The sequence below is a fragment of the Eptesicus fuscus genome, chromosome 9, assembly GCF_027574615.1.
Source record: "Eptesicus fuscus isolate TK198812 chromosome 9, DD_ASM_mEF_20220401, whole genome shotgun sequence".
Classification (NCBI taxonomy): Eukaryota; Metazoa; Chordata; class Mammalia; order Chiroptera; family Vespertilionidae; genus Eptesicus; species Eptesicus fuscus.
In genome coordinates, this window is record NC_072481.1 from 7980753 (window position 1) to 7995937 (window position 15185).

The 15185-nt window shown below is 54.3% G+C and overlaps 1 protein-coding gene across 1 annotated transcript in view; it reads left to right on the forward strand.

The window, feature by feature from the left end:
• The first annotated feature begins 285 nt into the window (after positions 1-285).
• Positions 286-15185, forward strand: part of KAZN (kazrin, periplakin interacting protein) — a 346099-nt gene continuing 331199 nt past the window's right edge. The window contains exon 1 of the mRNA XM_054720722.1: positions 286-532. Within this exon, the coding sequence (XP_054576697.1) occupies positions 301-532 (232 nt within the window). The 5' untranslated portion in view covers positions 286-300. The remainder of the gene's footprint in view (positions 533-15185) is intronic.

The window sequence follows — 15185 nt, forward strand, 5'->3', positions numbered from 1 at the left end:
CCGGGCGGCGCGGTGTCCTTCTCCGAGCGCTGTCGGCGCCGGGGTCTCGGAGAGCGCGGCTGCTCCTCCTCCTCTTTCTCTCCTCCTCCCCCCGCCGCCTCGCTCCCGCCGCGGCCGGAGGCGCCGCTGTCATTCCTGCGCCCGAGGAGCCGGCGCTGCCGGTGCCTGGGGGTCGGGGCGCGGGGGAGCCGGGCCGCGGGGGACCCAACAGGTAGAGCCTGGGGGGCCCGGCCGCGCGCCCCCCCCGCGCGTCATGCAGCTCTTTGTCACCCCTCTCGCCCCCAGGCCAACATCCTAAGCATGATGGAAGACAATAAGCAGCTCGCGCTCCGCATCGATGGGGCGGTCCAGGCGGCCAGCCAGGAGGTGACCAACCTGCGGGCCGAACTCACGGCCACCAACCGGAGACTGGCGGAGCTGAGCGGCGGCGGCGGCGGCCCCGGCCCCGGCCCGGGCCCGGGAGCGGCAGGCGGCACCTCGGCGTCAGACTCGGCAGCGGCGAACATGGAGAACCACCAGCTCGGCGTGCAAGGTAGGGATCGCCTGGCGCCCGCCTGGCAGAGGAGAGGCGAGCGAGCAGGACCCGGGCTCGGAGGTGGCCGGAGGCTTGGTGTCCCCAACACCCGGGGCGAAGTCGCCTTGCGTGTGGCTTGTAACCCTTTGCGTCCGGCAGTGGCCACCTCGGCTCCCCTGCCAGGACTTGCAGGCTGCTGTCATCAGCGACTACCCGGGCGCAGTGTGCACGGGATCGGGCGAGCACTCTGGCCCTGGGCGGCGCGAGGGGCGTGCAGCCGGCCGGCCCCTTCCGGCAGCAGAAAGTGCCCTTAGCTATCGCACAGGCCCCACGCCCTGGGCAAACTTTTCATGCCCGGGCCCTTGCCCCCACCCCGGCAGGGGCGAATGCCACCGCTCCCCGGTTCCTTTGGAATGACTGTTTCCCCTGGAGCGAGCTCCGGGCTCTGCTGTGGGGTCTGGGGTAGGGGATTGCGCCGCTGTACACTTTTCTCCACGGATGGATGCCAAATCCCTTGTCTCCATTGCATCTGGACTTTATTTTCTCTCCATTTGAGATCGCGCGGGCAGTGGGATATCCGTGCAACTGTAGATGCCCCTGCTCAGCAGGGAGTCTCAGTTTCCAGCAAATATAAACACGGAGAGCACTTTCCAGGGGGGAACCTTAGATCTCCGAGGCTGAGTGATGGGCTCCTGTCGAAATGACGGCTTAGACGGTGGGCTGCAGAAACGGGGCTGCTGGGAGGGACTCTGCAGTTGGGGAGGGAAAAGAGACAGCTGGTCTGTGCTGACATTGACAGTGATGGACCTCTGACACCCCCTGCCAGGGTTCAAGGGGGCGGGGGGGAGAACGAAGCATCCAAAAAAAGTCCTGTTTGTTTTCTGTGAATTGCAAAGTAAAATGCTCAAAGCTGGCTTTTTAGGCTTTTTCTTCTTTTCTTTTTTCTTGCCTAATTGCCCTTTAAGAAACGGGTGTAAGTGGTTATTAATATCATCTGAACTGTAAACTAAACTGCTGAAATCCAGAACAAGACAGAAAAGAAAAAAAAAAAAACAGTCCAGGAGGGTCATTTGTGTAAACATGTCACTTGATGAAGTAGGAGGTACCAGTGGCTCAGGAGGATGTTCTGGTTTTGTTGTGATTTCAGGAGCTTCTCCGAAGTGTTGGGAGTCTGTTTCCACAGGGACGGAAGGCCGGCTCTCCATCAGTTTCCGTTCTGCCTTCCCTTCCCAGGGGAGGGGTGCTTTTCTGCGGCTGTGAGCTGCGAAGCCTGGTTGTTAGCAGCTCTGTGTTGAGTCCCACATCAGATCTTAACTTGGTACTTCAGGAGCGCCGCTGGAGTCTCCGGAATTGGGGCATCACTTGGTCCCGAAGTAGCCATGACGTAATGGTGGGAAGGTGTTGTGGGCTGGTGTTTGCTGCGCGGTATCCAAGGTGGCTGTCTGAGTGCTGTCCTTTACCGCTCGCTCTGTCACTGTGTGCGGAAGGTGCTCTCTGCTGCTACCTGGGGGTCGGGGAGAGGGGGAATGGCAAATGCTGTACTTCTTACAGGCAGGGTCGCTTCCCACATGAAGACATAGCCAAGAACTGGGCATTTTGCTAAGAGTCCAAAGCCACGCTAAAGGGGACTGAACAATGCCGGTTTCATTTCCCACCGTCTGCCGCTTTCCTCAGCCAAGGGAAAGTTAAGTGGCTTTTCTCTGAGTCCGGGGTCCGGTTTGCAGACGGAGCCTGCTAAGGGGGTCGGTGCAGCCGTGGTCTGCCCGCTGCTCCGCGTGGAAGTTGAGATACTTAGCTGACGGTGACATTGTTGTCGTGAAGCAACAGGGGGCGGTTTTATTTTCCTTTTTTTTTTCCTGCAAAAACCCCACAAGGCTGTGGAAATGGAGATGGCTCTCAGGTCTCCTGCTCGTCTGAAAAGCACACATGCCTGCCTGCCCATGTGGGTGGCTGGAGGAAGCTGGTCTTGATTTCTCCTCTGTGCACCACTGGTATGTTCCAAACCCTTTCCTAGGGGGCATTTCGTGATTTCACAATCAGAAAACAAAATGTTCAAGGTTTGAGCTGAACTTAATTGTTGGCCGCATATCCCTCTAAATTGATGTGAATGTAGAACTGGTGTGATGGTTGAAAAGAAACCCCCCCACCCCCTTACACATCCAGGGAGGCGTCATGTATTCCTCTGCCGCCACAGGACCTCGACCCAGTACTTTGCACGTGACTTGCTGTCTGTGAGGTTTTTTGTTTTGTTTTGTGTTCTCGGCATCCTGCTGGCTCAGAACCCTCTGCAGAGGTGGCCTGCTAGCGGCTGCTGCTGCTGCCTCCGGGCTCCTGAGGGAAAGCGTTGGGTTCTCTGGAGTCAGTGTTCCCACGGAGTGGATTGGTTTCCCCCTGCGTCTTCCTAACGCACCTCCAGGAAGGCCCACCGCGGCGCAGCCCCCCGAATCAGTAGTCTTCTGTTTTAGTGTTGTCGGGGTTGGTGCGACTCAGTGGGCCCCGGCCCTAAAAGTACTCAGTGCTCTTGAGTGATCGCTTTTCAAATCGAGGTTTTGGAATGAAATGAGTATCTTTCAAAATGCAACCGTCTTTTCACCAAAGGGCATTGTGCACATATTCCGTGCGCGCTCATGTCCTTTTCATAATATTAGCGCCAGTGGCTACAGGGGAGAGTCACCTTTTGCCCTCCCTGCCAAGACGTCGTTAAATCCCTTTCCGAAGGTTTTGTTTAAATGTAAGAAAGTGAATTACACAAGCGCACGCACCCACCGTTGGAGGCTTTGTCCGAGGGGCGATGTCGGACAGTAGGTGAGTTGACGAAGGGAACTCGGGCTTTCCTGGAGGGTTAACGCAGTGTGTCATTTAAACAAAAGAACTGCTTGGCTGGTCCCCTCTGCGAGCTGGCATGGTTGCTATGTAACAGAGTCTAGAAAGTGAACTGCTGAAAATCCGGGCTCTCGGCACTTTGCAGGATCTTCTTTCGGAATCTGTGTTGAAAGAACACTTGGCAGCCGGCCCATCTTCCCTCCCTGCTTCCAGCGAGTTGGATAAGGCCTAATGAGGATGCTGGCATCCAGAGCCGAGCGCATCCGCGCAGGGTGGCACGCCGCAAGCTCCGGAGGCCGTCTCCCGGGTTGGGGAGGTCGGAGCAGCCTGTGACAGGTGGACAGAAGGAGCCTCGGAAAGGGCAGAGCCAAGCGTTGCTTCCAGTTCGTCTTGTTGTCGGTAGCAGAGAACGGGGCTGTTGAAAGTAACATTTCTAAGCTGTTTTCCTCAGCGTAACGTCTCCGGGAAAATGTGTTTAAAAACCCTTGCTGTTCTTCGAGGGGGAAACAGAGCCGTGTGTTTCTCCGGAAATGTTTCATCTGATGGATGACTAATGTTAAAGTCACTTGGTTGCTTTGCTTTGCATAGAAGGAAACAATGAAGCGTCGATGTACCCAATTCAAACAGGTGTTAACTGTATTTAACCTAAAAGACGTATGCCCAATAGGAAGCCATGAGTTGGTAGGTTTTGGGGGTGTGCGTGTGTTTTAAGGAAATATGTACTTGGATGCCTTTGCCAGTGGGAGTGCCGATAGCATCTTTCTTGGGTGGTGAGGACTTAGTGCCTCTTGCATTTGTTAGGATGGGGATGGGCCAACATGCCGTTTCCTACATCTGTACACATTTTCCTAAGTAGATGCGGGTTTCATTTTTTTTTTTTTTCTCCCCAGACATTAAAATAGGCTGTTACTTCGGGTCTGACTGCTCTTTCTTAGCATCACCACAACCCCAGAGACGGTGGTGTGAATTAGCCTTGGACTGAGTTGAATGTGTGAGTAGCCTGCAGAGATCTAGACACTGTTGCTTTGCAAAATACGCCTCGTCTTTTGGCCTCCCCTTCCCAACCCTTCCTGCCTCTGCTCCCGGCTCCCCGGGGAGACTCCGCTTTTCTAAGAAGGAGACTTCTCAGATGGCAGAGAGGATGGAACCAAATGTGGTGGGACCTCTGGGGCCTTCTGTTCGCTTGGCCCCGAGTTCCAGAGCTCACGGCGTAGCACAGGCCTCGGTTTCCAGCCAGGGGACCGGGATGAAAGAGGCATGTGGGTCTCGTCAAGACCTGGAAGGCTGCCACGAGACGGGGCTTCGAAGTTCCTCCCGAACATCACCGTGCGTGGTCGCAAAGAGATAGATTACTTACAGATCAGGACAGCATGGCTGAAATTAGTTATTGATTGGCTATTATTTACTGTCTTTCCATTGTCTATGGAAAATGCCTTCAGGGGACCCCTTAAGTCAAGTTTCTGGTTCTGGTTAATTTCACGCTTTCAAATTTTCATGATTTATTGAGGCCTTTCTAGACTTCTGTCAGATGAACCAGAAGCCTAAGCCAACCTGATTTTCATAACGGGAGCCTCGTCACATGTCCGCCCTGGGTAGCACAAGGCCCGTTCTCGCTCTCCCTCTCCCCGCTGCTCCCCAAGAGCGCTGGCACTTCTTAGGGATCCTGTGGGTTATAATTTGTGACTTCTGGCTGCCAGTGAGCTGGGAGCAGATGGGCTTGGCAGGTGGGGGGAGTGCTCGCTGGAATGCCGCCTGCGCGCCACGCAAGTCATAATGGGGCTCAGAAGGTCAAGCTTGGGGTGTTGGCCGTATTCATTGCAGATCATGTATGTGGGGGATATGTCCAGGCCTCCGTTGTGTAGCCAGGGAAAGTGAAATCCACATGAATTCCTCAGTTCTTTCCAGACCCTTCCCAGGACGGGCCGATGTGAGCATTGGCGGTTGGCTTCTCACCCCCTGCCCTCCGCCAGGCAGGCGCACACGCGCTCAGCCGCTGCAGCCAGGGAATGGGTTTTTAAGCGATCTCGTAAGTGGAAATTAGTCCGTACTGTTTGGGCCGGATATTAGGGCGAGTGACCCGCGGGGTGACAAGCGGTGCCACCAGCAGTCGGCATTGCAACGTCGCAGTCGTCTGAAACGCAGGCCGCGCAGGTTCAGGCGGATCCTTTAGGGAAAGACAGCGTCCCCGAAGCCAGGAACGCGACCATCCGCGGCGGCAGATTGTACCTGACGATTCGGAGCAGGTGAGGGCCCTGCTGGCCCCGGTCGCCATTCGAGGTTCCCTCCAGGCCTGACGTGGCTGGACGCGACCAGAACGTTCCTGCTTGTTCAGCGCGACCTCAGGTTTGCGCGTGGAGGCCAGGCTGTGCTCCGTGGGCATCCCTGCTTCTCCCTCGGACTCCGAAGCGGCGGCGAGGATGAAAGAAGCCAAGCGGCATCTTAATGAGTTTGGCAAGAACCACCGTGTGAGCAGGTGGCTTCTGTGTGGTGGGAATTCATCGGCTCTCGGTTTGTTTTGGTGGCTTTGTGGACTTGGCCTTGCCGGGCCTTTGGGTCCGATTGCTGAAAAGCTCGTGTCCCCTTCCCGCTGGTGAATTGAGACCCGAGCCCAGGAGCTCGGATGGAGCTTGTACCGGGGTCCCCGGGCCTCTGGGCTCCCTCCTGTGATGTGCGGCCAGGCTGGGAGGATGGGGAGAAGGGGAGGAGACACTGGCCCGGCTCCCACGCCCCCTCCCCTCTTCCATCCGACCCGGTGCTGGAGCACCTTTGTGGGATGCGAAGGCCTTCCCTTCCCAATGTTGTCTCAGCTCTGCGGACGGTTTGAAGCCATTAAGAGCCAAGAAAGAGCCCTCCAACGGGAGGGGGCCCAGAGCTGATGGAGGGGCGGGCCAAAGTAGGTTGACAGTGTTAATACAATAACCAATCAGTGATAATACAAGAATAAACTGCGTTTCAGGTATTCACCACTGTACACCGACGCTGCCCACCCCTGTATCTTACCCTCACCTCGGTGCTGCATTATGGCGCTTGGGGCTCAGTTCTTGGGTGCATCACAGCACACAGGGTGCCAGGGACCCTCCGGACGGACGCCACGGAGTTTCCTTCTTCCTGGCGAAGGGGAATAGTTTAATGTGGGAAGGAATGAGAACGCCTTCGGGTTGATTGGTTTCGCCCTGCACCTTCATAACCCAGGAAGATGCAGTACCTTTGTCACACTTTTCAATAGGTCATAATAAGGCCTGACAGCGCTTCAAGCATAGACCCAGTGCTTAGCTCACATAATCGAACCCCGAGCCCGGTGAGGCGGCAGCTCTTATGCCCATTTTTCAGAAGAAGAAACTGGGACTCAGAGGTTACGTTGCTTGTCTACCATGACAAAGTAATGACCACGGTGGTGACGATGACAGCAAGCTTTGGCATAGCCTCCACTCAGAGCCAGGTACTGTGTGGTCAGAGTGCTTTTGCGTATCAGTGATTTAAGTAATGCATCCGGTCCTCATAATGACGTATGAGGCAGGTGCCATTGTACCCATTTTACAGCTGAGAAAACTAAGGCACCGAAATGAGGTTACTTGCTAAAGGGCCAGTAAGTGACCAAGCTCTGGCCCCAGAGACCACGCTCTTCCTCATTCCGCCTTGACGCCCAGGGTCGCCCAGCTGACAGTGACCGACCCGGGAGTTCAAACCCACCAGGCTGCCCCGCTGTTTCTCCCAGGCTGGCCCCCCTGCTGTCTCCCAAGTCAGCAGCCTCTGGTTGTTGCCTGAGGAAGGCGGAGGGAGCTCCAGCTCGTCTCCATTCCTGATTATTACTGCTTTCACCTAAAGGCAGGTCTGGGCCCTGGTGGGGCGTTCTTACGATGGAGCTAGGGAAGCAGCCATGCCTCTCTCTTAGGTGTGGGATTAAGTGATAGAGAGGGAACTTGATCCTCTGCTCGCGAGGTCAGCAGTCCAGGACCCGCCTGTCACCAGTGAGGAGAAGCATTTTGTCCTGGGGCCTCCTACTTCATGGACTTGGTATGTTTCTCTTTCCCAGGAAGGATGCGTCCGGACAAAGCTGGAATTGTGGTCCTCCGATTCTCCACCCTCCCCTTTCCTGGGCTCTCTCCCTGCGGCCTCAGTAGCCTCCAGTGGCCTAAAATCATGCTCAACAAGAGACCTGTTAACTTCGTGCAGATTCCCTTGTGCTAGAGTTTCTCAGCTCTGGTACCATGGGCATCTGAGGCAGGATAATTCTTTGTTGGGGGGGGGGGGAGGGTGCAGGACAGCATTGTAGGGTGTTTAGCAGCATCCCTGGCCTCTGCCCACTAGATGCCAGCAGAACCCTCCACACCCCAGTTGTGACAACCACACATGTCTATAGAAGTTGCCAAAGTGTCCACTGGGGGCCCACAGCATCCTGGGCTGAGAACTACTTTTTATGCCAGGCTTTCGGGGAGACCTGGTTGCGAGACCCAGAATGACAGCCCTGTAACAGACGTTTTGTCCATTTTTCGTTCCATCCACAGCACCTAGAACAATGCACACAGCGAAAGTAAAGCTCAGCAAAGTTGTCAAATGAATGAATGAATAGATGAACCCATGACTATTAAATTACAGAGTACGTAGAATTCGGTCTGCTTATCGCGTTATACAGGGTGTCATGAAGATCATTGCTGTAATGATAGGTGGTCAATGTAACTGTTTACTTGCCATAAGTCAACACTGTTCTAAACCCTTCTCTCTGTATTCAGTTAACCCTTTAAACTACCTTCTAGGTAAGTACAATGTTGGCCATTTTACAGATGAGAAAACTGAGGCACAGAAAGGCTCTGAGACTCACCCAGGGTCAAACATGAGTCGGCATGGCCCCAGAGCCCGCCTGCTGCCCAGCCAGGGTGCCGTTCAGCTTTGCAGAGTTTTCCCTATTCCTGACCGAGAAGTCGTTTCTGTTCTAAAGCTGGCACGGCAGCGATTTTAATTAGGGTTTGTATGTCGGACACTAACCGCTTCATCATCCGGCCTCAGAGCACCTCGGTACAGACGTGCTTTGTCAGCACCGGAGCATCTGCAGCCAGGAAGGGCTGGTGTCCAGCCAGAGGGCAGAGCGCAGCTTGTGGCCAGGCCACGTTCAAATGTGAGGCTGTCTCTTCTCGCTGCCTCCCTGCTGGGCTTCGGCTGGAGAGGACTCGAACCTCTTTCCTTTCTGCGAAAGGGACAGTGGGCCCCGGAGCTCCTTAGCAGGGGAACAGTTCATGCTTAGAAAAGGGATGCTCCAGGGCCAGAGCCGGGAAATGGAGAGGCTTCCGAGGTCATCCAGGAGATAGTACCAGCAGTAGCCAGCGTTGGTTGAGCCTCTGTCGGGTTTTCCCAGACTCTGTGCTTGGGGCCATTGTCTCGTCTCACTTCCTTATCACAGTGAGTAGGTAACGTTACCACCTCCATTCTACAGATGGAGAAATTGGGGTTTAGTGAGGTTTCTTTTCTTTCTTTGTTTAAAAAATATATATTTTTGACTTCAGAGAGGAAGGGAAAGGGAGAAAGAGATAGAAACATCAACAATGAGAGAGAAGCATCAATCGGCTGCCTCCTGCATGCCCCCCACTGGTGATTGAGCCTACAACCTGGGCATGTGCCCTGACCAGGAGTCAAACCATTACCTCCTGGTTCATAGGTCAGTGCTCAGCCACTGAGCCACACCAGCCAAGCAAGGTTACTTCTCCAAGCTCTGGAAAGTGGTCACCTTCCGAGGAGAAGGACAGGGTGGGGACACAGGTTCGGCTGACCCCGGCGCCTGCCCACGTCACCACAACAAAAATGTGGAGATGTGGATGTTTTCACCTTTTTGCTTACATCCCTTCCCTCTCCCTTTCTCTCTCCTTTCTTCTTCTCTTCCTTTCTTCCTCCTCTCCTCTCTGTCTCTGTCTAGCTTGAGAGACTGGGCACACAGGTGCAGGGACCACAGATTTAATAAGATACAGACTAAGTCTGGTAGGTGTGACTGACATGAAAACATAATTACATCTTCTATATATATAAAAGCCTAACCGACCTATAGGATAGCACAACTGGCCAGTACCTATGACATGCACTGACCACCAGGGGGCAGACTCTCAACACAGGAGCTGTCCCCTGGTGGCCAGTGTGCTCCCATAGCCAACCTCCCTGGGCTGGCCAACCTCCCATGGTTCCTCCCCTCAGGCGGCCCGATTGGCGCTGGACTAGACTGGACTAGACAGCCCCGATAGGCCAGAGAGACCCCACCCATGCACGAATTCATGCATCGGGCCTCTAGTTTTATAATAAAGGTCCAGCAGGTGTAATGGGAAAATAGATGATAAGGTGACAAATACAGAAGCCTTCACAGATGTACGTGGCAGTGGCAATAGGGAATAAAAGCATGCTGGGGAAATGCATTAATCTTGCTACTAAAGGTTAAACTGACCAGGAGAGATGATTAAAAAGTGTAGCTTTTTTGGATCGGTGGGGATTGGACACTGCCGAGGACAGCTGCTGGCTGGGGCCTTCTCCCGCAAAGAGCATGTCTCAAGGAGAAGGAAGATGGGGGTAGTACATCTTGCATATCTTTTTGTTTTTCCTCCAAAGAGAACTTCCTGTTATCTTCCTGGCCAAAGCTGGGCTCCTTGTCAGCTGCAGCAAATGAATTAGTTCATTTTCCTTGATGAACTTGAACTCTTTTGAAACCATTGAACATGGTGTATTTGCTTTAACCGGGAAAGTGTAACTTGAAACATAATGGTGCCCCCCACCCCCATTCTTGCCATTTGAAATCCCATATTCACCAGTTCTTGATGACAATAAGGTATGAAATTTAGGAATTTGATAGTGGCCCTGGGGAGTATAGTTGGGGTACCATGGAGCATGATGAAGGATGGCTGGGGAGATCCGGCCTGTGATGACATGGATATTGGTGATCTTAATTAAGGTGTCCATCAAGTGCATCGCTGCTCCTATTCCTACACGTTTCCTGTGTAAAGCGGGGCCATTGGGAGTGCTGGACACAGCTTGAGGTTTAGGGGGCAGGAAGGCGAGGCCTGGCTGCCGTTCTGTGGACACTGCCAGCCAGTTTGCCTGCAGACGTTTCCGTCTCAGTGCAGGTCTGTGGAGAAGGACCGCGATTCCGGCATCAGCTGCTCTGCAGCCAGGCCATTACCCCGCCCGGAGGGTGCGGACCTTATGAACACTCAGCTGGCCTGCACCTGGCTTGCTTCTCCCCTGGGCCAAGTCAAAACCCACGCTCCAACCTCTTCATTGTTATCACCAGCCTCCAAATAAACAGGCTGGGTCCAGCACCCTCTGTTTACAAAGCCACCCCCCCCCACCCTTCCAGGTCCCTTTTCCTGGGTTCCACTGCCTGTACCCGCCCTTCTTCTTTCCTTGGCACCGGGCAGGCGCTGGGGAAGCCCTGTGGCTTATCACCCAGCCCTGCGGTACACCCAGGCGTTCACAGGCATCCTCTCCACGGGCCCCGCCAACCGGCTCGTGTGATTGAATTGAGGTAGACACGGCAATCTATTTCTCAAATAAAGAAATGGAGGCCCAGTGATTTAAGCCGACGTGTCCAAGATTATCGAGCCGGCCAATGAACCAAATCTGCTCTCTCTCCCCGTGCAGGATCGGGCCTGCTGCACCGCAGCCGCAGAGGCTGCCCTGGAGCTTATGGTTGGAGGAGGTCTGACCTTGCCTTGGCCACTGCCTTGTGGGCGAGGACACCCCCCTCCCGTCTTGGAAGGCCTGCCCAGCCACCTTATCACCCCCAAGACTGTGCTCACTTACTTTAAGCTCCCATGTCCAATGTCCACTCATTGGAAGGGAAAATCCAGTTTTACCAATGTAATCCCATTTTTTACACTAGGTGCTTTTATCATTCCGGTTACAAATTTAACCCCACTCTTTTACACTGTTCTGTCATCCGTTCAGTGTGTTTTATAGTCATTTGACGTCTTTGACCTCTCTTCTTCCTGCCCGGCCTGGCGTTTCCCCCACCCCGCCAGCCTGCCTCGCAAGCAGGTGGGGGTCTGCAGGGCTGCAGTGTGGGACCTCCCGGTTGATTGCAATGAGCCGGAGCTGGGAATGACTCTCGGGGGGGAGGAGACATTTTTGCACCTGACGCCACCATCGTCGAGGATTCTTCCGTGTGGGAAGCACGTCTGGGTGGGACCTCTGCTCTCCGCATGTGGATGTGGGCACTGTATCAGCGCTGGAGGCAGGGTTCAGCCGTCACCGTCCCTCTGCCTAATTTCTCTTTTTTCCCCCTCTCCCTTCTGGGAGACTCCGTTTAACCTTTGTGGTCTCTTGAATCAGGTTCTTTGGGTTCATATGCAAGCAAGGGGTTGGTTTAATTTTTCTACCTGACCTGATGGCTGTGTAGGTGCGCGCTCTCACTCCTGCTGCGGCCACACCGCCTGAGCTGCAGGTAGACCTCCTGCCGCTCCAGCTCCACCCTTCGGCCTTGTACTCAGGGCAGTGGCCAAGGCCAAGGCCAAGGGAGAGGCAGAGAACGCGGGGACGACTGGAGTGGGGTCACTTGCTGTGCACCCTAGCGGAACGGAAGGGGAGTGTCACCCCGAGGCCCGCAGCGGTGCTGAACTGATTCATGAGCGTCCGGGAGTCTCATCACCTTTCCCTTTCAGTGCAACTTGTATTCGGCGCAACCAGGAACAGTCTCGCTTCCTGAACCCCTGGCAGCAGAAGAGAAGTAACGAGGTTCAAACTTCGCTGGAAGATCTATTTATAGTGGCTCTGAAAAGCAGCCAGTATTCCGAAGGATCAAAAGGTTTGGGTACTTGGAGTTGTAGATCTGTATCAGCATGAAACACTTAAGATCCCCCACCCCCCTGCCCCCCCCCCCCCCGCCCCCCGACTGCCGATGGATACTGTTTCCGTATATTTGCGAGAGGACTTTCTGATTTGGTTTGGCGCTCACAGCAGTGCTTCCTCTTTCTGGTTTGAAGGATGGAGCTAACGTAGGACTTGGCGAACTTTTTCTGTCAAGGGCCATCAGCTTACGTCTGGATTTAGTCTCTCTGTCATTCAGATTCCGGTCCCCCAATTTTATATGTACTCTTTTTAATGGTAAGGGAGAGCAAGAGAGAGAGAGAGATTGATTTGGAATGAGTTCTGGTCCCTGCATATTCATCGTCGTGTTTTTTCCTATCTGCTTGAGAAAATGCATAAAAACAAAGAATACATGGAATTCCGTAGCATGGTCAGGTGGATGCTTCCCCTGCCTCTGCATATGTTTGGGAAATAATGGACGTAGATGAAGAGGGATTCATTTTGTCCGAGGGCTGCACGTGTGGGTTTTGAACTTCCTGGAAGTCGCTCTCGCTGCACGGTGTCTCTGTGGCCCACACGTTGGGAACTGCCGCTACTGAATGCATTTGGTCACGCGTGTTCACCTGGTCAGTGTGATGCTCAGCAATGCCATGTGCAGTTAGGGGCTTGATCAGTGCCTTCGAAAGTGATGGCTGCCCGGGTGGCTCCGTTGAGGAGGCATCATTCCATGCACCGAAAGGTCAGCAATTTGATTCCGGGTCAGGGCACCTGCCTGGGGTGCAGGTTCCATCCCCAGTCAGGGTGTGTGCATGGGAGGCAACCGATTGATATTTCTCTCTCTCATCAATGTTTCTCTCTCTCCTCCTTCCTCTCTCTCTCTCTAAAATCAATAAAAACATATTTTTCAAAAGGAAAATTATGGCTACTGCCCTAGGCTTTTGAGTCTCTGCTGATTTTAAAGGATTCTTCTGTTCCTCAAACTCCTCTTGTTGTGATACGATCAGATTAATCTATGATTTGGGCCCTCAACTTAAAAAAAAAAAAAGCCTTTCTTTCAGCAAAAATTACTTCAGTGACTTCCTCGCATGAATATTGGAAAGCACCAGTCATCGTCGGAATAACAGAACTGGCCCTAAACTAGATTTCAGGCGATATGATTTGATTGGCCAGCTGCCATCGCTAACTAGCGTCCTCCTGCCCCATCTCCATCTAACTCCTAACGCCCCTCGAGCATGTGATCCATCATATCATTTTCTCATTTACGCCAGCGCTGGATAATGGCCTAATCTCTCCAGCAGCATTCAGATTTATTAGAGAAGATGGCATTTACAAAATCGCCCGGCCACGGCAAACACCCCAAGCCGCTCTGCACTTCCTCATTCTAAACCTTCCTGTGAACGATGGTGTATTACGTGCGTTTAAAATCACCTGGACGACCCAGGTAAACGGTTTTCATTTCTGCTCTGCTGGCGGGTGGCCCACCTAGGACTTCGCGGAGAACCTCAGAGAGAGGCAGGTAGGTTGCGGCTCACAGAGGGGCCGGTCTTGCTCCGGATGCGAGAGGTCCATGGGGAACGCGGTCATCACCAGAGCCTGGCTGACCATCTGCCAGGCTTGTTGGCAGAGCTGCTCCCTACTCCGTTCAGAGGAAGAAAACGTGTGGGGACAGCAAATGGGATCTGGCCGGGAGGAATCTTCCCTTTGTTGAGTTCTGCTTTCAGACTGGGCATCGGAGAACATGAAAAGGTGAGCCGGCCGCAATAGGCCGTCCTTCGGGGACAACCCAGAGGAGTGTGGAGGGGCAGCGGGTGCGAGACAGGGTTTCGCTGGCTCCCGTGAAGCCCAGTGGCATGTTCGAACAAATTAAGATGGCCACACAGGTTCAGTGTTTCTAGCGTGGACGGAAATCCCTGGAGCCGTCGCCTGCATGCATATCCTGTTCGCTTGGCACTCATGAGCGGCGTTAGGTGGGCATGTTGCTTTCCAGCCTGGGCCTCCGTGTCTGGAGATAACACTGGCCCTGATGGCGCCGGGCTGAGGTGAGGCTGCAGGAGAGGGCGTGTGTGGAGCAGCGAGCCGGGCCTGGCACTTACCAAGTCCTCTGTAAATGTCCTAACGGGTGCCATAAAGGTGTGTTCCTTTACGGCATCCATGCAGGCCCGTGGAGGGGGTGCGGGTGGGGACTGAGCTCACACTTTTGTTTATTGAGCTCAGACTTTGGTTTATTCCTTCAGTTAGCAGTCATGAAGCACATCCTCTGATTGACAAGCGAGGTGATGGGCGGGAGGGATGCCAGGACCAGGACCAATAAGGGGCTTGCTCTCTGGGGAAGCCAGAGGAGGCGGGGGCAGCCGGGGAGTGCCCAGCGTGGGCTCCAGGGGACTCGGAAGTTCCAGCCTCCCCAGTGGCTGAGATGCCAACTGTACGACCGAAGACGTGGGTCACATGGCTCCCGCCTTTGGGCCCCGACGGTGTTTTAAATTGGGGGAATATTGCCTTTCCTGGGCCCAGCAGAGGTCATGTAAGCCTGAGCCCCTGCAGCAGGCGTGTAGGCGAGAAACTCGGAAAATTGGGGCGGAGAGGAGAGGGGAGCCCCAGGGAAAAGCACGCATGTGGGTGATGGCATCACAGAACGTCTGGACTACACTGGGAGGGACATTGAAGACTCTCTCATCCGGCGTGGTCTTGATTTTACCGTTGGAGAAACTGAGGCCAGAAAGCACAAGCGGTCTCACAGTGCTTGGTAGCAGAGCCCAGGCTGGAGTGGTGACCCTGGCTTCCTGGTCCAGTGCGTGTCCCCCTGATCTCACACTCCAGTGCGGTGTCCACACCGCAGCCCAGACACGCAGGTCCATGCTGCAGATCCCAGCAGAACCCTTCATGCATCACAGACACGTCCTTCCCGTGCCCTCGAGGAACGTCCGTGCTGAACCCGGGACGTGGAAGACAGAGGAGCCCTGCGTGTGGAGTTTCTCGTTGGGTCTTGTTTACCAGCGAGCCTAGAGGAGGAGGATTTAAAAAAATAATAAAGCACAAGCCAGATGCCCAAATTAAAACACTAAATTTTCCTGGA